Genomic DNA, 22431 nt, shown 5'->3' on the forward strand with positions numbered 1-22431 from the left:
CCACCATCAGAAGGGGAAAAGAACCCATTAACTTCTCTATTCAACCATATACATGAAAAGTCACGATGGTCTATACCTCGTCAATGAATCATTGTCACATACAGGAATTTGGCATACCCAACACCAGGTGATAACAAACAGATATCTGAAGGACTTCAAAGTCAAATTCGAATAATGAAAGGAGTTTTACCAACCAATAAAACTCTTATTATTCATGTTGACTTTGAAGTCCAGGTAACTTCTACCTGGTTCCTTGAGTCATATCATAATGAAGACAAAGTGATGCCAAACTCTATCCATAAAAAATAGACGCGCGGGTATGACCAGTATATGAAAACGGAGGAATGACCAACGACAAGAAAAAGGAAAATAAATTAGTAGAATATAACCTCACGCGAAGAAGAAAGAGCAAACCCTATCTCAAGGAGTTCAAAGTCAACATGAATAATAAGAGTTTTATTGGTAGGTAAAACTCCTTTCATTTTATTATAATGAAACATAATATGATATTCTGTTCCCTTTACAAACATTATTATTGAGATATTATTTTACTAAATTTATAAACCTACTTTCATTCAGCTAAAAAAATGATTGTAAAAAATGTTTTTTTCTGCTTGATACTGGACCATAGGACTGGACCTGAGGCTAAGCTAGACGATGTACTATCACTCAACAAATAGATCGGTTGCGTGTTGACAGTTTTCTATTATTTTAATTTTTCTCAAATTAAAATGATTGGGTACCTAGGTAGGTAGGTACTTTTGAAATAAAATTCAGGAATGCTAAAATTTGTTTGACATCGATATTTTCATTTAAGCCGCGTTGACACGGTCCAAGTACGATCCAAGTACACTTGGATCGAGTGCCATCCAAGTGACAGCTTCATACTATTTATTCCTATCCAAGTTAACTTGGATGGCATCGTATGAGACATCTTCATACTAATTATTCCTATCCAAGCTACTTGGACCGCGTCCTACTCATCCAAGTTAGCTTGGATAGGAATAAATAATATGAAGCTGTCACTTGGATGAGAAATCTTCATATTAATTATTCCTATCCAAGTAGACTTGGATAGGAATAATTAGTATGAAGATGTCTCATCCAAGTGACAGCTTCATACTATTTATTCCTATCCAAGTGACAGCTCCATACTATTTATTCCTATCCAAGTTAACTTGGATGAGTAGGACGCGGTCCAAGTAGCTTGGATAGGAATAATTAGTAGGAAGATGTCACATACGAGTTCACTTGGATAGGAATAAATAGTATGAAGCTGTCACTTGGATGAGACATCTTCATACTAATTATTCCTATCCAAGTCTACTTGGATCGTACTTGGACCGTGTCAACGCGGCTTTAGAAGAGTGATTTTTTCAACTGTAAACACAGGATAAACATTATGCAGCAATCAGTGTTGCCAACCGTACTATAATTATAGTATTTGTACTATAATTTTGGTCCGCGTACTATGTACGATATAAAATAGGTATAGTACGGCCAAATCGTACTATAATTTTATATAAAAGTACTATAATTCTGCATTTGCCATTTCGCAATCGAGTGGTCTTCGAAAATTTGGAAATCTGCGGCCCGCGGCGAAATATTTTTCCTAAAAAAAACAAGCCGACTATGAAAAATTGGGAAAATTTTCATTTTCAAGAGATGACAACGCGTACTATATTTTATCCCCAAATACTATAATTTTGGAGGCTCTGTACTATAATTCCACTTTCAAAATATGGCAACACTGGCAGCAATGCAAAAGCATGTTTTCGCATTCGGTCAATTGCGATTTATTGTAGTTGTCAACCTCAAAATAATATAATACATACTATAATAATTAATTCTCTTGTTTTTATGAATATTTCTGATACAAATATTTATGCAATCCTTTTGTAGACGTCAGCGTTCATATTTAAAATATATATTTAATACAACGGAAGTATGTGAAATGTTTTCTCAGTGTTTTCATTATTATATTTTATTTGTTTCTCCAGAATTTGTAGGTATGCGGTATGCTACAAATTCTGTTGACTTCATAATATCAAAAATATTTTTATGCGAAAACAATTGGAGACGTCGGTCGTTTTCTTTATTGGTCAGATCAAAATTAAGCGAAGAGAAGCACTGTTACTGTAATACTTGAAAAATATGGCATACCTACAGCTAACTTTAGATTGACCCATGGCAGGTCTATTCCACGGATATTCGATTTCTCTGTTGATCGAACACAATATCAATAAAAATATTTAAAATTATTATAATATTCTTTTACAAATTCGTTATACATGTTTAATGTTAAAAGATCTTTTCGCCAAGTATTTTCGATACTTTATCCGAATGATGTTGTATTAGGTACTAATAATATGCACATATTATATATTTCAGTTGTTTTATACACATTCAACACACATAAGGAAAATGGTAGTGTTTACTCAAAAAATTAATGGAATTACTGGCTGTTCTGAATGGGATGTCAAGGATGATGACTACGATTATCATCAAGAAATTGCCAGATCCGCATTTGCCGATATGCTACATGACACGGAGCGGAACCAGAAGTATTTTCTCGGGTTGAAAGCGGCAATAGATAAAATGCACGGCTTGGGAAAGCCTGCAAATGTTTTAGATATTGGTATGTAACCAGCTAATCGTTTTACTATTTTTAGAGCTCATAACAAAATATGGTTTTTACTTGAAAGAATTACTCCAGCACCGCGATTTCCTAACTATCGTCTGGTGCCACACGAGACGATAGTTAGGAAATCGGGCCCCAGTCCACTTAAAAAAGTGTGGGCATCTCACCAGAATAAATGGACTAATTGGGTGGTTATTATGGTAAAGGTGGCAAATGCATAGTACATGAGGATGAACTAATGCGGGAATTCTCAAACATTATGGATACCTATAACATGTCAATGCAATAACTGTATAATATATAAAAAACAATAACAAAAATATACAAAATTTGACGAGAGTTTTGAAAATTACATTACATTATTATTACTAGCAAACTTGCGACTCTGCCAGGAGGGCGATTCCCGACTAAAGCATTATGAAGCACAAGTGACCAGTTGCGCAAACATTTACACAACATACTTCAACTGAGCATATTAAAAGTCAACCGTTGGGTGTCACTAGGCCAGGCTTTGGTAGTACACATACTTTGACGGTAGGGGCGCTCGCAACTCTCCGTTTGACATAATAAACGTCAGATTTCGTATCGTACGTAATATTGGAGAAAGCTGTTGATCTATTGTTTTACATTTACCACTTATTACCACATATTACCGCTAAAATTATTATTTCGTGTTTCAATTCTCATTTAAGGATGTATTTATTGTGATTTTGTAATACAGAAACACACATGTTTGTTTGCAAAATACAACGGAAATTCCGTGTTGTAATCTTGTTGTAATATTGTTATATTGGAGACGTAACTAGCGTGTTTAAAGATTAATTGGTTACGTACTTCAACAATGAATGATTTAATCATGCAACGTTAACAGTAAGTACTGATTAAATATGAAGTCATTACCAAAATGGATAAAAATGTTATTTAATTTCCATTGACAATAGTGCCGTCTTGACATGTTTACTTTCTATCTTACTCTAACGCATGGACATGAGGTATAAGCATGTTGAATGCTTTCTCACTCGCACTTATATGCCGTTTACCCGTTTCACTCGAAGCTCTGTACACATAATATCTCCTGTAAAACTAAAAATTTTACGAGCTTCAGTTGAAGCGGTTCGGTGACGTTTTTTGCACTGCTTCATTCAGGAATCGCCGTCCAGCAGTCTCGAGGTAGACTAACCGATTATTCTTCATATTTTGTTCCCTAGTGATAATATGTCACTATTGAAATATCTATAAAATTACATATTTCTAAATAGAACACCTATACTCGTGGTATTAGATTATTTTTATTGAATGTTTTCGAGTATAGTAAATACTTTGCGACAGCAGTGGTTCTCATGTGCGGCCCTAGTGCCCGCATGTATGAAATTGTTTTAATACACATGCCATGTCTTAAATTTCTTTCCAGGCTCAAATGTGTTTTTGTGAAGAAATCATGTGTGAAATAGTTCATTTTTGAGAATAATTAACAATAATTGCTTTGTTAATATTGTCGATTTTTCCTACTACTGCATACTGTGAAAGATCATTCAGTGTATGTAATGCACTTGAGTGCACAAAAGTGAAATTTGGTGCGGCCATAAGACATTTCCATAGAACTGTCAATGTCAATTGTGCGGCCACAGTTAAATTTCATGTGAGAACCACTGGTCTAGACAAAATGGTTGAGAATGGCTGTATTAATATGTTATAAATAAAACATTTTTATGACGCTTTAGAACAGCCTGATATTTATTGTAACTTTTATTATCTTAATACAGGTACTGGAACTGGACTGCTTTCAATGATGGCTGCTCAATGTGGTGCCGATACAATTACGGCCTGCGAGGCATTTCAGCCGATGGCAGAGTGTGCTGTGAAAATAATCCAAGACAATGGTTTTTCTAGTAAAATAAATGTTATCTCAAAACGTTCCACTGAATTGACTGTCGGTATTGACGGAGATATGTCAACCAAAGCAAACATTCTCGTTACCGAGGTCTTCGACACGGAACTGATAGGCGAAGGAGCAATTGAAACATTTTCTCACGCCCATTTGAAGCTGTTGGATGAGGATTGTATTGTGGTTCCCAGTTCGGCGACCATCTACGCCCAAGTTGTGGAATGTCCAACTCTACAGAAATGGAATAAACTGATTGATGTAGCTGATGATGATGGAAACATATTGATTAAAACTCCCACTGAGGTTTGTTCCAATCACAGTTGTATCGATATTCTTTGATAGATGGCATTTCACTGCAAGCTACTAATCAGTGAGGAAGAGGTTCAGAAGGCAGTAGTCCACGTCAGAATGTGTAGATGTGTTCGGGGAGGTTTTTAATTCAAGGGCAAACAGAATTTAAACTACCCACTATGTAGGACTTTATTCATGCCACAGAAGATTAAATAAAAACACAATAGGAAGAAAAAAACAAACAGTGAATTAATTATAAATTCAAAACAAAAAAATATATATTGACATTGTCACTATGCTAATTCGGTGATTGACAAAAGACATCTGTCCATCTAGTGGTAGCTGAGTCCTGTGCGAGCCCTTGGCGATCGGTAGATTTGGCTGGCGACATTTGCGGTATTGGGTGTTGGGCGGCTTGTTAAATGGGAGATGGAGGAGGCTCTGACCCTTTACTGACAGAACAATGTGACTTTATCTGTCACTCTGTTCCTCCAATGCTGGAGAAACTTTCGTGTTGAATGACAGCTCTGAATGTAATTTTATGATCAAGTCAAAAAAATAAATTAAACCATGTCCAATCCTAATATATTGGCCTGGACCTCCACAGGGTGGAGGTTGTATTAACAGATTTCTGTTTTTATGTGAAATGGCTGTTAGACATTTTTTGCTCAACCTATTGGGTCCATACTCTTGTGTTCAAACAAGCGTTGAAAAACAAGTGAATAATATACTTTTAAAATTTATATTCCACCTAACAATATAATACATCCAATCATAATGGTTGTCTGTGCCAATAAAAATATAAGAGAATGAAGTTATTCATCACTTCAAATGATTTTGGGTTGTTTTGACACACTCTGATTCGCGGAACATTGTTTGGGAAACCTTGAAACATAGACTCTATGGAACCAACAATTGACAACGACCTGTTTATACTGACAACTATTTGATTTATTAGCAGCACCACACAGGTTTAGCATTGCTGGAGTGGCTGTAATATATCATACTTATAATACTTATCCATAAAAAAATATGTTTATTTTCTTTTCTTAGATGAAATTGTGCAATGGTTCCGCAGCAGTCCACGATATTCAACTTAGCCAACTTCCAGTTAATTCCTTCAAAGAAGTTATGCATCCGATTCCTGTGCTCCAATACGATTGGTCGGGAAAAATTCCACTTAAAAAGAATATATCCAAAAACTTCAGTGCAATGTCTCTAATAACGGGAAAAGCACAAATGGTATTCATGTGGTGGGATCTTCAAATGGACACCGATGGTAAATTTTTATGTTTTATTTTCTAAAGGAGTGTCTATCCTTAGCTTGTAGAAGACCGAGAAATTATCAGGAAGCGAGCTCATGAAATAAAGAAAAATGTTGAATTTCACAGTGAGATCTGTGAAGTATTTATTGATTTTGATAGAATATTTTGTTATATATTATTATGTACATAACATAATAATTTGTTAATCAAGTATAAATTTTATTATGATCAATGATGTTTTGTTCATCAATCTTTTAAGGTAAAGTATTACTAAGCTGTGCTCCGTGGTGGCAACATCCTGATGCTGATATAAAAAGTAAATATCCTGAGAATTCTATTCCATGGAGGGACCACTGGATGCAAGGAGTATATTACTTTCCAAATGAAATTGCCGTTTCTAAAGATGACGAGCTCACTCTTATCGCATCGCAAGATGAATATTCGCTGTGGTTCGATCTGAATAACAAGATAAGTCCTGTGAAACAAGATTTATTACGGCCTGTGTGCGATTGCGGCATTCATATGACGTATTCAAGAACCCACGTGGCTTCGATGAATGACGGCGCAAGAAATAAAAAGCTATTACGTGTCCTGGAAGATAACATCGCGAAAGACACTATTTGTTTATGTATAAATGGGGCTTCTTTGATGGGTCTTGCAGCTGCCAAAATGGGGGCCAAAAAAGTGTTTTATATCGAGTCAGGCATTATTGCAAAGAGAATATTAAACGCTTATATTGTGTTTAATGATCTATCAGATTCTATTGTCATTCTGCCGACTGTTGAATCGGTCCGTCAACTATATCCGGATGATGAAATTACACTGGTTTTTGGTGATCCAAATTTTAATTCTGCGATATTGCCCTGGGACAATCTTCATCTCGGTCACGTGGTTGGGAAATTAAAACCGATGTTAAATGAGAATGCAAAAATTATACCTGGTAAATGCAGCTTATGGACCATGTCTGTTGAATTTTTGGATTTACACAAAATTAAAGCACCTTTGGACACATGTGAAAATATAAATTTGAAAACATTCGACAATCTAATTGAGGTATTTATATTTATTGGTATTTTTTTAAATTATAAGTGATATTGAAACCATTGCCACCACAACCCAATGCAGATTTTTCCGTATCCAAAAATCATCTCCACTCACTGTCTATCACAGTCCCCCAACCCTCTTTTTCCCTTCCAGGTTTCTTGAAAAGCAATTGGGTGCCTTCCATCCTCGAGACATAGACCTACCTGCGGGTCTATTCTATACAAAAAAAAAGGCTGCTGTCTTCCGCTAAAACCGCTATCTGGGGTATGTTTGTATCAAATTATTAACACGTATTGTAACAATTATAATTAGCCGGTATTAATTGTAGCAATAAATGATATATTTTAACGGCATGCCCTCTGCCTGTGCTAAAATTTAGAGCATGAGCGATAGAGAGAGAGCGAGAGAGAGAGAGAGACAGTTTCGACTGATTAACTGATTACAATACAATTACAATTATAATATTTCAATATAAAATGTATGTAACAAATACTAACACGTTAGCACGTTAGCGGTCGATAGTCGCCTTTTGTATAGAATAGACCCGCTGACGTAGTCAAATATTGTTGAACCAAAGATGTTGAAAACCTTATTTAAAGATAGAGCCTAAACGTATAAAATGTGATCAATAAAAGGACTTCGCATTGTAGGTTCATTTGCAGATAACTTCACACTACTGCTATGACATTTATTTGCCAAATTTGCAGGGTTTATAAAAGACAATTTGTCACGTTGAATAGATAAGCAGCTAATTGTGTACTTACACTATTTATAACTGCATTCTAGTAAGTAATTACAATGAACATACAAAAATACTGCTGCTGCGTATGTAAGAAAATCGGAATGGCAACTGAACGATCTTAATATTGAAATTTGTGTAGTTTACCAACTTAACCATGCTTCCTGCACTTGCAAAATAATGTCAACAGAAATAACATATAAGACTCCTTCTATTTTTTGTCTTGAACTATCTATATATTTTTGTCATTTCATTGCACACTGCTCACTGCTGACTAGTTAATTACCGCAACTCGGTCAGTGCTAAAGACACGCCTGGCGTGTAGCAATTAGCATGATATTACCAATTAAATGTGGTAATTAACTTGTCAGCAGTGAAAGTATAAGTATCTAATGGCCACTTCTTAGCACGGAATGGTGTATTGCTTTTCATAATAAAAGAATTGATACTATTTTTTTGGTATTATATAAACAAACACTTTAATATGCAAGTTATATTTTGTACACAATTTTTAATTTAATAAAAGACCCATTTCATCCTAATCGGACATTTTCAATTGAAATTTTTATCACAATATGGATATTTATATAACAAGTGAACTTATTTAAATGTAATAAATATTATTATGTATCAAATTCTAATGTTTTCCTATCATTGTACCACTGCTATATTTTCTTAAAAGGTCTATTTGGTTTCAGGATTCGAGAACGAGATGTGATGATGAAATTGAACCACAGCCTCTATGGGAATATCCATGCCTGTGCAAATCTACTCCGGTGAAGATAATGGATATCGATCTCAATACAGTTCAACAAACAATTCAACATTCCCAAGGAAAATCTCAGTGTGAAATGTGAATACAATTAAATTAGCTAAATATTTAATGCTCTAGCACCAATCTTTGACCTACTCTGTCTAAACTGCCGCTTAAATACGCCTTGAAAACTGCCCCGGAAGCTTGGGGAGTTGCCCTTCATAAACAGTAAATAATACTGAAAAATAAATCATCAAATAATCTATTATATCTACCAGTGGCAACGATATGACATGAATAGTGGACATTTTCTCAGTCATACTTATTTGTTTTCATTGAACTCAGAATACAAATTGCAGACGGTGCTGGTTAGTTTTTAAAATCAATTAAACCCTGCCCAACCAAACCATCTAATATATAAAAATTAATATTTGTTTGTTTGTTTGTTCGTATTTTATGCGCTGCCATACCGTTCATCCGATTGCGATAAAACTTTGTAAACTTATTGCTTGCACTTGCGCGAAGAGTATAGGCTATACCAATATATAAAAATGAATGTCTGTCTGTGTGTCTGTCCCGTATGCGTTCCTATACCATTCATCCGATTGCGATGAAATTTTGGTAAGTGGTTGTATGCACACCCATGAAGGTTTCTGAATTAGAAAAATCATAATCTTCTTCTTCTTCATTCTATTTTCTTTTATTCGTATGGTTCCTATACCATTCATCCGATTGCGATGAAACCTTCGTCAGTTATTGTGTTAACACCCGCAAAGGTTTCTGAAATAGTACAACCATCTTCTTCTTCTTCATTCTATCTTCTTTTATTCGTATGGTTCCTATACCATTCATCCGATTGCGATGAAACCTTCGTCAGTTGTTGTGTTAACACCCGCAAAGGTTTCTGAAATAGTACAACCATCTTCTTCTTCTTCATTCTATCTTCTTTTATTCGTATGGTCCCTATACCATTCATCCGATTGCGATGAAACCTTCGTCAGTAATTGTGCCAACACCCGCGAAGGTTTCTGAATTAGTACAACCATCTTCTTCTCCTTCTATTCGTATGCATTCCTATACCATTCATCCGATTGCAATGAAAATTTGATCAAGTGTTGTGTTCACACCCGCAAAGGTTTCTGGATTGATACAACCATTTTCTTCTTCTTTTTCTTCTATTCGTATGCGTTCCTATACCATTAATCCGATTGCAATGAAACTTTGGTGAGTTGTCATGCGCAGGCCCACGAAGATTTCTGAATTAGAAAATCATCTTCTTCTACTATTCGTATGCGTTCCTATACCATTCATCCGATTGCGATGAAACTTTTGTCAGTTGTTGTGCGCACACCTGCGAAGGTTTCTAAATTATTATTATATAAAATACAAAGTTTGTTGTTTGTTTGTTCCATCCAATTTTGATTTTTTTTTTTAATACATATAAATAACATTATAACGTTTTCATATTTTGGATTCGATTTTAATTTAGTGTTCTTATGTTTGACCTTTACTCCTATTAGAATTATTTTTCAAATATCTAAGTGCCCATACGCACTTGCGGCAGGCACCATCGCGGCTAGCCGCATATCGTTTTTTGTATGCCGGCTAGCCGCAGCGGCCTGCCGCAAGTGCGTATGGGCACTAAGATAAATATAACCACGAAGCGACCCTGTGCGAAGCCGGGTACTTCAGCTAGTAATAGATAAAAAAATATTCTTTTATCTATCTAATTATGTATGATTTAATGGATTATTTTAGATATTTCATAGATGGAAGAGTATTTTTGAGCTTAAAACTTTCGAAAACACTAAGAAGGGGCCCTTGCATAATTTTACATAAGCGGCCCAATATTCCTAGCTATGCCACTGTTCTCGACGTGACTATCGTTTAGTTTAAATATCATTTTCTTCCAGTAATGCTGACTATAATGGTTTTGTTTTCTGGCTGGAATGGGATCTTGATGGCAAATCAAAAAATGTGATGGGTTCAGGTCCCATAAAAACTCCCGAATTAAACGAGCGAATATCATGGGACCCTTTCAGCAGACAAGGAGTTAAAATACTAGTAAGTTTTATTATTTCCATCTAAATTATGTCTAAAGATTCTTGAATTTTTGAAATCATTCACACATTTTTTTTGTAGAGACATCAATCATTCCCCAACCATGTCCCATCCTAATAGGATCATATGGGCTTCCACAGAGTGGAGGTTTGTATTAACAGTGTTTGTTTTTTTTTTTACGAGAAATGGATGTCAGCCACTTGCTCAACGTATTAGGTTCATACTCTGACTCATACACAAATTGAAAAACAATATGTGTACTTGCCAGACCCAGGATTTGAACCGGGGACCCACAGCGCTATAGGCCGTCATTTAAGCCACGCGGCCGTCATGGGGTTATCAATTATGCCCTATTACAAATGTTTGCTAGTGCTCTGGCTGAAGTTGGTATCTCAAAGAAATTTTTTCTAAACGTATTCACAAACCCATTCGATTGTTAACATTTATAAACATTTTTGATGAAAATATTTTTTGATCAATTGTTATTAATTGTTAATGACATTTTCTTCCTTTTTCAGGTCAATAGTAAAAGGCAAACAACTGAAAACTCCTTGAAATATAATGTGATATGTGATCTGAGTGATGGTAATATCAACATAGATGTATTAATAGAATAAGTTTGAGAAAATTCTCCAATCTCAATTCAATAATTAGCTATTACTGATATTTCTAAAAAAATTGCATTTCCCCTATTTTATTATTTTTCTATGAAGTGTTAAATACATAAATATTAAATAGATATGTAGATATTATGTTATGAATCAAATAAAATGTTAAAGCAAATAAATGAATGGTAACTATTCAAGTTTTATTTTGTCTTACACCAGATATATTTTAAATGTCTAATTTACCAAAATTACTGTGATATAATAAAACGGAACCATCAAAGATTTCAAAACACGCCTATTTGTTGAAGGAATTACAGTTTTAATACGATTTAACACCAATTTCACTCGCCATCACTTTGGAATGTCATTAATGACCGTACTATTTTTTTTTAATTGGCTCTACAAACCTATGCGAATCTGAGTCGCTTCATAAAGAGGATATTTAACACATTTTTGTTTTACAAGAATTATCTATGGATATGAAAACAGAAACACAGCTAATTTTGGTTATTACTACAATAGGAAATAGTTGTAATTTCATAATTGTACATTTATTAAAGCATTTTTTTTCATTACACATATGAGAAAGAAAAAAATCATTAAACGTGTAAAACCAACACTTTATTATTTGAGCTTTGAGACAGATTTTAAAAAATTACCATAATCACCGTTATGAATCAACAGATAATTGGCTGTACAACCCTTTCTACAATCTTTTGGTATGTCAGTCAGAATGATGTCTAGGAGATTTATTGGGAACCTCGACACGTGAGTGTAGTCATTTTCAACGAACCTTAATTGAGTATGAATGCACTGACAAACTGTTTGTTCGAACATCTGATGAAGTGGCTGTGATAGTTGGAGACCATAATGAAATGCAAAAAAAGCCTTGAAATATTCCCCTATGCAATATTTGCACATCACAATAATTAGTCAATTGCATCGCAGAATATAAGTTGTTTTTCCTACATTTCTCAAAATCTTCAGAAAAATATTGATCCTTGATGGTGAAATCAAGAAATGGTATCCTGCGGCTGCACCTACAAGATAGAACTATATTAGCTGATTTAATAAAACGTTTAATGAACACAAATCACAGCTATATATAGAAAATAGTTTTAATTAATGATAATCAGGAGCGATAAGATTCTGATACTATTGTTGATGATACTTCCGCATTATTTAAAGACTTTTATTAATCCTACTAATATAAATCCTTTTTATTCATATACATTTTTTTTATGTATGGACCCAATATTGAAGCTTGATTTGATATAAATAAAAAGGTTTTCAAGTTATACACATTTATATTTTTTATAAAATTCGATGTTTTTTAAAATAGATATAAAAAATATTAAAACTATGAATTAGTCAAAAATCTCTTAAGTGATACTTAGAAAACTTAAGGGCACACATGCTTACCTAGAGTTTCTGTTTTTTCATTTAAAGTTGAACTATGACATTGAATACTAGGTATGATTTTTAAAGTGAAAGTGATATTATGTTACATCTCTTTTACGCATGCTAATATGATTAAAAAGTTTTTCTTTCTCTTTCTGTCACATTCGAATTTGATTACCAAAGTTTAAACATTTACTATGCGTATTAGCTGACGTGCTTCGTCGTTTACAAATTATAACATGAATTTAAAAAATATATGTATTTATAATATTAAATATATTTTATAATGTACACAGATTTTTTTAACAACTATATTATATATACTTTTATTTATTTGTCGCATATTCAAAATGTTCTTGCTATATTAAAATCTTTTTTTTAGCCGGCCAAGTAAATCCGTATTTTTGGCCATAGACTAATAGAAAAAACTCTCTGCTGTCAGATTATGTTGATAGCAAATTGCAAGATACCTAACGAAGGAATTGTGTTTTATATCAGGAATAAGAAACACTATCTGTAAGTACAATATTATGTTATTTATTACTGTAGTAGTATTCTGTGTGTTTTGCATATATTATTCAAGTGTTAATTTATTGTTTTCTTAGTCTACATTAGTTGCGTGGTTAGTTTAGAGGTTATTGCGAGAATGCCTGTGATTTCATATTTATTTGTTTGATATAATCTAAGGCGTTCTAGTTGTTATTAAACATGTTACCTACCTGATTACTTTATTTTAGTTAATCAATCTTTTTTGATGCTTTGTATTATCACTAATCCGTTTTAATTACCATTCTTCAAACAGTCGCACACTATAAAAGATTAAAAATCACACTATTAACAGTTCATATGTTATGTTTTTTGCAGATGGAGAAAATGTCTACCGAGATCTTTGCTTGTCGACGGTTTCATATGAATAAGATGGAATGAAATAAATCTTTTAATTAATAATGAAATAAATCCGACTTTCGGCGTACGATCCGAACATGGCGTGATTCATATAATATTATTTATGACGTAGACCATCAAGCATATATACCCATTTTATAGATTTAATAGTACAATTACAAAAGGTAAATATAAAGTGACTAATGTTTGTAACCTATAGCTATGTCTATCTCGCATACATATTTAAAAAATAAAACAATTTTATAATTACATTTTTGCACTAAATTTATTATCGATAATGATATAAAAGTTGCTAAATTGATTCATAATATTCTAAAATATAATATAATTTTGCATATCAGTTACTTGTATCATATCAGGTATGTCATTTGGTAGAGCTTACTCTCCAAGTCTTTTCTTTTTCATCCTCAATATCACTTTGATATTAGAAACATTGTCTTTCTAACACCATTTCAAAGACTTTAAGTTTTCTAGATGCTGTATATTAATTCTTCTCTTCGGCTATATCTGCATCTTAGTTGCAGCATATGGATACAATGCGGCGCCTCCAAGAATCTCTGTCACTCTAGTTTTTTTGCATCGTTCCAGGTCATACTAGCAGCCCGTAACTCCGCCAGATATGCTATATAGATAGTATTTAGCGGCCATCCAGGACGCCGGAATCCGGTTGGCTTGAAGAACAGGCAAACCAGATTGGGATTCTCTTCAGGCACTCGCAGCACGTGGCCGGGCCAGGTACAAAGTTGCGTATTCACTCTCAACGTGATGCGAGGCTATTTGGTGCGTTCTTTTATCTCCCGTTACTTCTAAAATTACCGCACACCCAGTATCCGTCGTAAACATCTGTTCTCGAAGCTCAGTATACGGTTGCTCGGAGCCTTTGTAAGGTGCCATGACATAAAAACTAGTAAGATATTTAAAATAGCTGCTAGAATGAATACATTGTTGAAAGGAAATGAAAACTGATAATATGATATATCAATTAATTTGTCCATCTGAAGTTGTAGATATCAGTTAATAATTATGTGTTATACCAGTAATTAAATGCTGACTTCAAATGAAAATTGACTATTAAATATTGAAATAATATATTACCAGTTTTGATTTTTTTAAGTACTATACTATATCCATGGTTCATATTACAATGTCATAGTAAAACTTAGAAGAATAAAATATGTCGTAAGACGAAATCAATCTTGGGGTTTTAATATAAGTTAAATAAATAGTACACAGCTAATTTGTTATTACTTTGAATACATGCCATGTCTTTACATCAATAAAAAACAGAAAAACAATTTAATAATGTATAAATATTTATATAAGACTTAACAACGTCTAGTTAGACATCTAGTTAGACACGATGACCTCCATTTAATTTCCTCTTATTTTAAAATTCACCAAGATATATCCTAATAAGTAGGTAAGTATATTACATTTGTACATATAATAAGTAAATCAAGTACTTAACATAAATAATTATACTGTAAAATTAAATTACAATTGAAGCAGTATATATGGACCCCACAGAGTAATTAACAATATAATAATTTATATAATTATATCGGGTATATACTATATTGACACATTTTAATGAAGTCTATTTTTCTTGGTACCTACGTTCAATGATAAATGTTGTTTTATATTGTAACATAAACAATGGTAATATGCATTGATCTTTCTGATTTTTAAACTGTGATATCTATTTTATATATCTATTGATTTCTATGTGTATTATTGATACATTATTTATTTCAAATACAATAATTTCAAAACTAACAGTAAATAATATATAGAAAGCGTCATGTTGTTTAGTTGGAACATCTACTAGGAAATTCCATCCAATCCAAATTCAATTTTTACCAGGTGGGTACTTGTAGGTCAGTTATTTTTGGAATAAAATGAATCCCTTAAAAAATATGAAATAAGAATAGAATGATAAATATTTGTGAAAATTTACCAAATCAACATGTTTAACGTGAATATTTTCACACTAAAATGATAAATATTGTTAAGAAAATATACACAAACAGTTCATTCAGAAGTTATGACGTTTAAAAGATCCCGCGAGTTAACTCGTGCGTGGCACTGATCATGAGGTGATATCAGTTATAATCATTTATGAGGAATGGTTATAAGCCATTGGCACAACCAATTTGGTTTTTGACCTTGAGAACAAAATGTACTTTTTACACGGAACCAAAACTCACGGCTGCAGAGACGAATGCTTATACAAAATATGGCGCAGTGGAATCGCCAGCAAGATCAGGTATCATTATTTAGATGTAAGTATACATATTATTTTGAATTTCATAAAATTACACTCGTTCTGGGTGTCTCGTAACAGTAAACTATATTAGTAAATTAGATATATCTTGATGAACTATAAAATAGTGATGTAATATAGACTTGTTGAAAATATATTAAGCATAATAAAATTTAAAATAAAAATTTAGAAATTCAGCCTTTCTGGTTCTCTAATATTCATAGATCTACTGGTTCTGGGATCTACTATTTCTGGCAGTAGACAATTCATATAAAAGTGATATATCTTTTTTTCAATCTTTTCAATCCAAAATGTCTCGTCTTTTTTGATTAATTCTATTTTAACAGGAAAATTATGTCCCGTCCAAACTCCAAATAAACAGACATCTTTCTTAGTAATATGAAGCTGCCCCTGAATCTGGAAGTACCAATCGTGATTTTTATCTATTACCATATTCCTGTCTTTATCTACTTTCCAAAATTTAATTTTTTTCTGTACAATAGCTTCATCTGCACTTATTCCAGCAGCTGAGAAAGGACATTTTATTTCAATAATTGTATCATCATCGCTGATGCCATCTGGCGTTGCACCGATAAAATCATACACATCATCGATAAACAATCCACATCTCTCAATCTTAATCCGTTCTTGTACACTAAGCTGTTGTAAAGCTATTGATTCATTTTCTTTACCATATTTTACCGCTTTCACGTTGGCTAATGATTGGCTATATAATAAACGTTTTACCAAAGGCCCAAATTTTGTATTTTCTCGCCGCTTACACACCTTACCAAAAACAGAGGCAGTAAGAAGGTTTCGTCGCCTTTCTAGCCATTCTGCACATTCAGATTGTAATACGGTGCGTCTTTCTATATCCCTCCTCTCATAGTTTGTCAGTTTGAGTTTTTTCAAAAAAGTTTCTTTTAACAATTGATATTGATTTTTGTCCATATCAGGTTTTTGGCAACTCTCTCCATAATCTGGATTAGATAAAGGAACAGTATGTATTGGTTTTCGCCAAGATTTTCCTATTTTTTTTTTATTTATTTTCAACCTTCTTGATTCTAAGCGATTTATGAAGGCTTTTGGGCTATTTTTATAAACTTGTTTTTGAATTGTGCAATGTAACTTATTTGTATTAAATGCGATTACCGCCGCTGCACATCGTCCCATGTACGATTGTCTTTGAGAGTAGTTAATTCTCTTGCCGCCTACAAATTTTGCAATCATGTTATTAAAAGATTCTGAAATATTAGTAGAAAAATTATAAATTAAACTTTTTGAATTTAGCACCAAACGAGAATTATATATCATTAATTGAGAAAATAGACTGCATTCTTTTAATGCTGGTACATAATTTACATCAAGCATGTCCTCTGTATTTGGTTCATTTGTACAAAAATATGGTAGACAAGAAGTATGGTCTCCAAAAACATGGTGCGGTCCATTAAATAAATCTTTTTTCAGAGCGATAACCTTTTCTTCGAAAGTACTATCTTGTAGTTTTCTATACTTGATTGCACCTATGACGGCTTTCCGCAGACGTCTTTTTCTTGACGCAATGATTTTTCTTACATTCAAGGGATATCTTGTGTCTTTGGTTAATGCCTCTATTTTGCCACAATAATTTCTAATTAAATGGTTTTTACATTCAACTTTCTCGACAGTTACATTCGGATAAGGGTGACAATCAAGAATTTTTTTGTATGTGCTGGAATCTCCATCAGCAATCAATTTTGAATAAATCAATCCATGTGTATTAATAGATTCTTTAAAGCCTTCTAATATTGCTGTAGATTCCATTCCACCTGACGGACCGGTATAATTTAAAAAGCATTTATGTTGTTGAGCAGGGATATTTTTATTTTTAGCTTTGGCGCACAAATCGCAATATTTATTTTTCACTGACATGTACAAAATCTTTCCGGTTCTTTGACCAATGATCGTGGCAGCGCCAGATGCTGCGGAATAATTGCATCTGTATGAACGTTTCGACCAACAGCCGTCTGCAACAACTGATATCATGGGAATACCAGAAGAATCGACGTCACCATTTTCGATTGCAAGTTGTCGCTCTTCTTTCGCAGCGTTTTCCATACTCTTATTTTTGGTTTCTTCAAACCACTCGTACACCTTCTGTTGACTCTTTCTGTATGTTCTTGCTGTAATCGATGGTACGTCAATTGCTGAACACATTTCTTCCAGATTTGAAAATCCACTGCCGATACTGATTATACTGGATACAAATGCGTCACACAGATTCATTTTGTTTTTGTTCATTTCAGTGGTATATAATTTTAATTTTTTACCACAAAGTTTACATTGGATAAAAAATGTACTACTAAAGTTATCCCGATTTTCCCCAAAAATTTCTAAATGTGATAAATTACAATTAAATGGAGAATCATGGTGGCTAATTAATTGAAGTTGTTGGAAAAAATATGAAAAGTCTATAATTCTACGGCCTTCTACACGGAATTTAGGGCTTGAATCTTCAATTTCATTTTCTATAATAAATTCTTCGTGTTCGTGTTCAAATGTGGGATGAAATTCTGGTTCAGGTAGTATGCTTTGAGGATTTCCATGCTCAGGCATAGTCTTCGGCAATATATCAATACTATAATACATTCAAAAATATTAGTTTAGTAGATAGTTAACAGAAAACAAAATGTATAGCTGCTATTAATTATTGTACCAGATTATAATTTTTGTCACAGACACACTAATTTCGAATAAGACATGGCACAAACATAATATAAAAATAATATAAGTACAAATGATCATTATACTTAATTGTGTGTATTAATAAGTAATACGCAAAACTTCCTTTTGCAAGATAAATAAATATTGTGAACCAAAATTTTCTGTGAAATGTGGTTTTTTCAACTATGTATAATTATGTCAAATTATAAAATAATAATTTCAAACCTTTGTGTTTTTAATGTATTAATATTTCCATCTTTTCTCCTACGTCTTTTTTTGGAACTTCCAGCCATCGGATAGTGAGTTCGTGGCATTTTTTGTAAGTACAATCGATATAAATAATTGTGATAATATTGTTAGGTACCTATGTCAAAAACCGAGGATGAAAATTTCGCATTCCCGCTGAAATAAATGACGTTCATAGTATTGCCAGGCTAAACTTTCGAAATTAAAGTTAGTTTTTAAAAAAAAAATTACATTGGAAAATATTATGTAAGTACAGGCATCCATTATTATGTTATTTGATGAAAGTATTCTTTAAAATCATCTGTATTATTATAATCTCGCAAATTCATAATTTAGTAAAAGTTAAATTTTCTGTAATATAAACATCAGTAGGTACCTAACCTATGTTGATTCATAATTTTGGCTAAGTAAAAAATATAGATATTTTTACTTCGCGATGTGTTTGGGGTGTTCTAAATTATGTAAGTATGTTTAATAACAAATGTGAAATTCGTAAAACCTCATGTGTATTATTTATTAAATAAAAATAGTAAAACTAATAGTAGATACAAATGGTGAAAAACTTCATTCTCTTATTTACTAAAATATCAATTCAATAATATTTTAGTAGATATGGCAATACTGGACGACCCGATATATGTCACTGAAATAAAATAAAATCTATCACAATTTATAAAATACATACCTACTACAATCATAATTATTTTGAATGTAGAGGGAGATAGTTATAGAAAGGGACAGAAAACTGATTGCTATGTTGCAATATTAGGCAAAATAGATTGCAACAGTGTTAAAAATTATAATGTATGATTTAGTATGACATAACGTAGAATTGACGCAAATACAAATTTCTTCAGATTTTTTTTTGTTTTGTCCTCAAATGTCAAAATATGTTTTCCTTTTGAATAATATGTTCGAATTTGTGTTTGTTTCGCCTATTTTTGTGTTCAATTTGTAGCATTCACTTTTATAAACATATTTTTGTACAATACTTGTGTGTTGGCGTATTTTTTTGGTCATATAAAGTTAAAATAATACCAGCTAAAGATTCCATACATCATACACCAATTCGCAGGTGGGTCTGGCGGATATCAAGATGGTCGAATATTTCGTGGAAACAGTTGTTTTAAAAAGGTCTCTATTTAGTATTACAAATTTATAACTAACAAGATATTTCATCATTTATTCAATGATTAATGATAAACCTTCTGATACGTAGCTTTATATTATTTCGTATGTCTATAATTGTAGCATATTTAAATAACAAAATGTCCACTCGCTTCCATTAGATTTAGAACCAATAGAAACTGCAAATATTATAATTATACTGAATATATTTTACTACATTATGTTTTATAACATTACAACTATCTATAATAAATCGTTTGAGATAATAATTAAGGGAAAAATTTGTCATCATCACAGCCTATTAATGTCACAAAAATATGGCTTCGTTCTCAATTATCACGTTTCACGGTTTCAAAGAATATTATTTTACGTCATAAAAATACTTTATGTAGTTATCAAATGTTTTACATAAATATTTGACGATGAATAAGCTTCATAATGATATAAATAGTTTTTCTACAAATCTTACGTACTATTCAGGCTTAACCTCTGAAAATACCAGAAAATAGCTGACATGGAACACCTTCCCCCTTAATAAACTAAATTTGAACAATAAATATGACCATAAAATATATGTAATAATAGGGTGCGGTCCGATTCAACAAATTCACATTTTATTACATTTTTTACAATAATTGTAAGTTTATCTTTGACTTAAAATAAAAAATATTTTTCTTTTTAATGTTTTTAGATACATATTTAGATTATATATTACAGTTGAAATTGTAAATTATTAAAAAAAACCTCAAATTGCAAGCTTCGTATTTTTCCGCTAGGTGCCTCTTTAAAAACGGCTCAGTAAAGGCTTCACCTTAAGTCAGGGTATGGACCTAATAGGTTGAACAAGTGGCTGACATCCATTTCTCGTACAAACAAAATCTGTTAATACAAACCTCCACTCTGTAGAGGCCCATATGATCTTATTAGGATCAGACAAGGTCAGAAAAAAAAATAAGTTGGTAAAAATTAGAACATTGCCTGCATTATGCTGCATGGTTGAGTTGGTAGCTGAAACATTCTGTAATCGTTATTTAAAGTCGATGATTGCTCATGACGTTGATACCGGATGAAGGTCTCCCACAGGAGACCACCTCAAAGGGCGGACCGAACCATCATCTTTCCCATAACACCACAGCCTAAGTCCACTCTTCGCGGTTCTCGCAACCCTCGGCTGAGCGGAGCCCGCCTCCTAAAAATTCGGATTCGTCCACGCTCCCGCCAAAACGGCCGCTCGCGCCGCCACTAGTCAATCCGTCGGTAAAACAGAGAGCGCGATGGTGCCGGCAATCTGACAATTGGACGCGCGCGAAGATCTCTCTCTTGCCCCTGACGCCGAACGAACAGCATCGACCGCAAAATCTCTCTCTCGCATCGGACGCCGGACAGCTAGCATCGCCTCTGCTCGCCTAGGACGCGAAGCCAAGCCAGCATCTCCACTTCTCCCGCCAATAAGACCGCATTGCCAAGCTACAAGCACTGACTCTCGTCTCGGATGCCTAGCATCAGCAGCCCAGCCCGCGACACCACGTCTGCAGCCCGCCAAATCGCTATTACCAACCCAACGGCACACCACCACCACACGTAAAACAATAATTTATACACCAAAACATGGACCTCACATCCTGAAAAGGGACCCCAGGCCAGGACCTTCGGCGGCCGCCCCATATCCATCGCTAAAGTTAAAGACAGTGTGATACTCTAAAATAGCGTTTTTGAAATGATGTTCGAGGTAAAATTATTGGTAGTTTCCCACAATCTTGGTTTTGAAATATTAATGTTAGTGAAGTAAAGTAGCACCCCGCAGGCGACTTTTTTTGCTATTAGAGCAAATTTGTAATTTGTGTTTATCTCACTTATCTGGTTGACCTGCCACGCCGGGCCATGCACCAAAATTACATTACTTTATTTTATTTGATAAATAGTTAAATATATATATAACACAAGACGAAGATCCAAATGTATATCGAGTGCTTAAAGTCAGACAACGTTATCTACAAAAAAATGTTTTTTTTTTTTTTTGAGAAAACGTTATTTTACATTTACGGCTACATGATAGTCAAACAACGTTATGTCAATCTTTTCTAATTTTTAATTAAATCGTCAGTAAAATTTAACGCTAACTACATAAGTTACCCTTGTTTTCATATTTTTTTAAAACTATCCCTATAAATTTTAACATCATCATAAGCAAGATAAATGTACAATACACAATAAAATATTAACATTAGATTTTAAATAAACCTTTCCCTTGTTGAGTTACAAGAATCTAAAATAACGATTTTTGGCTCTCCTGTAAAGTTGCACTTTTGTAGATAGTGTTGTTTGACACTAAGCCCTCGATATATTTCCATGTATTTGTATTATCAATATGAGCTTGTTTCAATGAACGTAAAAGTTTTATAGATTTTGACGTGATATTTGAAAGAGCAACCCGAAGCTCTTGGTCAAGACCATTCGAGCAAGACTGTCTATTATTTTTAATTATAACTTGAGTTG

General features: G+C 33.2%; 1 protein-coding gene and 1 long non-coding RNA gene across 4 annotated transcripts; both read left to right on the top strand.

Moving 5' to 3' along the window:
- The first annotated feature begins 1270 nt into the window (after positions 1 to 1270).
- On the top strand, positions 1271 to 11480 carry Art7 (arginine methyltransferase 7). Of its 3 annotated transcripts, none has more exons than XM_085959636.1 (8): positions 1271 to 1382; positions 2392 to 2638; positions 4405 to 4829; positions 5871 to 6096; positions 6342 to 7135; positions 8564 to 8718; positions 10533 to 10683; positions 11199 to 11480. In XM_085959636.1, exons 2-8 carry the CDS (start codon positions 2425 to 2427, stop codon positions 11295 to 11297), a joined length of 2064 nt encoding a protein of 687 aa, XP_085815762.1. In that variant the 5' UTR covers positions 1271 to 1382; positions 2392 to 2424; the 3' UTR covers positions 11298 to 11480. The 3 variants fall into 3 exon arrangements, with proteins under 3 accessions (XP_085815762.1, XP_085815761.1, XP_085815760.1); XM_085959635.1 differs by lacking the exon at positions 1271 to 1382 and adding an exon at positions 1772 to 2009; XM_085959634.1 differs by lacking the exon at positions 1271 to 1382 and adding an exon at positions 1772 to 1945.
- Positions 11481 to 13129: 1649 nt separating this feature from the next.
- Positions 13130 to 14870, top strand: LOC147063515 (uncharacterized). Its single transcript, XR_015072164.1, has 3 exons — positions 13130 to 13205; positions 13554 to 13759; positions 14184 to 14870. It is a non-coding gene; the product is annotated as an uncharacterized LOC147063515 (long non-coding RNA).
- The last annotated feature ends 7561 nt before the right edge of the window (positions 14871 to 22431 follow it).

This window comes from Rhyacophila brunnea, unplaced genomic scaffold, assembly GCF_057557595.1.
Source record: "Rhyacophila brunnea isolate RB1 unplaced genomic scaffold, BYU_Rbru_1.0 scaffold_9, whole genome shotgun sequence".
NCBI classification, from domain to species: domain Eukaryota; kingdom Metazoa; phylum Arthropoda; class Insecta; order Trichoptera; family Rhyacophilidae; genus Rhyacophila; species Rhyacophila brunnea.

Bases quoted from the DNA above. Each gene is read 5' to 3' on its own strand.
- Art7 (XM_085959634.1), top strand. From the start codon at position 1,886: ATGCAATCCTTTTGTAGACGTCAGCGTTCATATTTAAAATATATATTT. The intron at 1,946-2,391 runs GTATGTGAAATG...TATATATTTCAG, and splicing joins ATATATTTAATACAACGGAA to TTGTTTTATACACATTCAAC. The intron at 4,830-5,870 runs GTTTGTTCCAAT...TTCTTTTCTTAG, and splicing joins TGATTAAAACTCCCACTGAG to ATGAAATTGTGCAATGGTTC.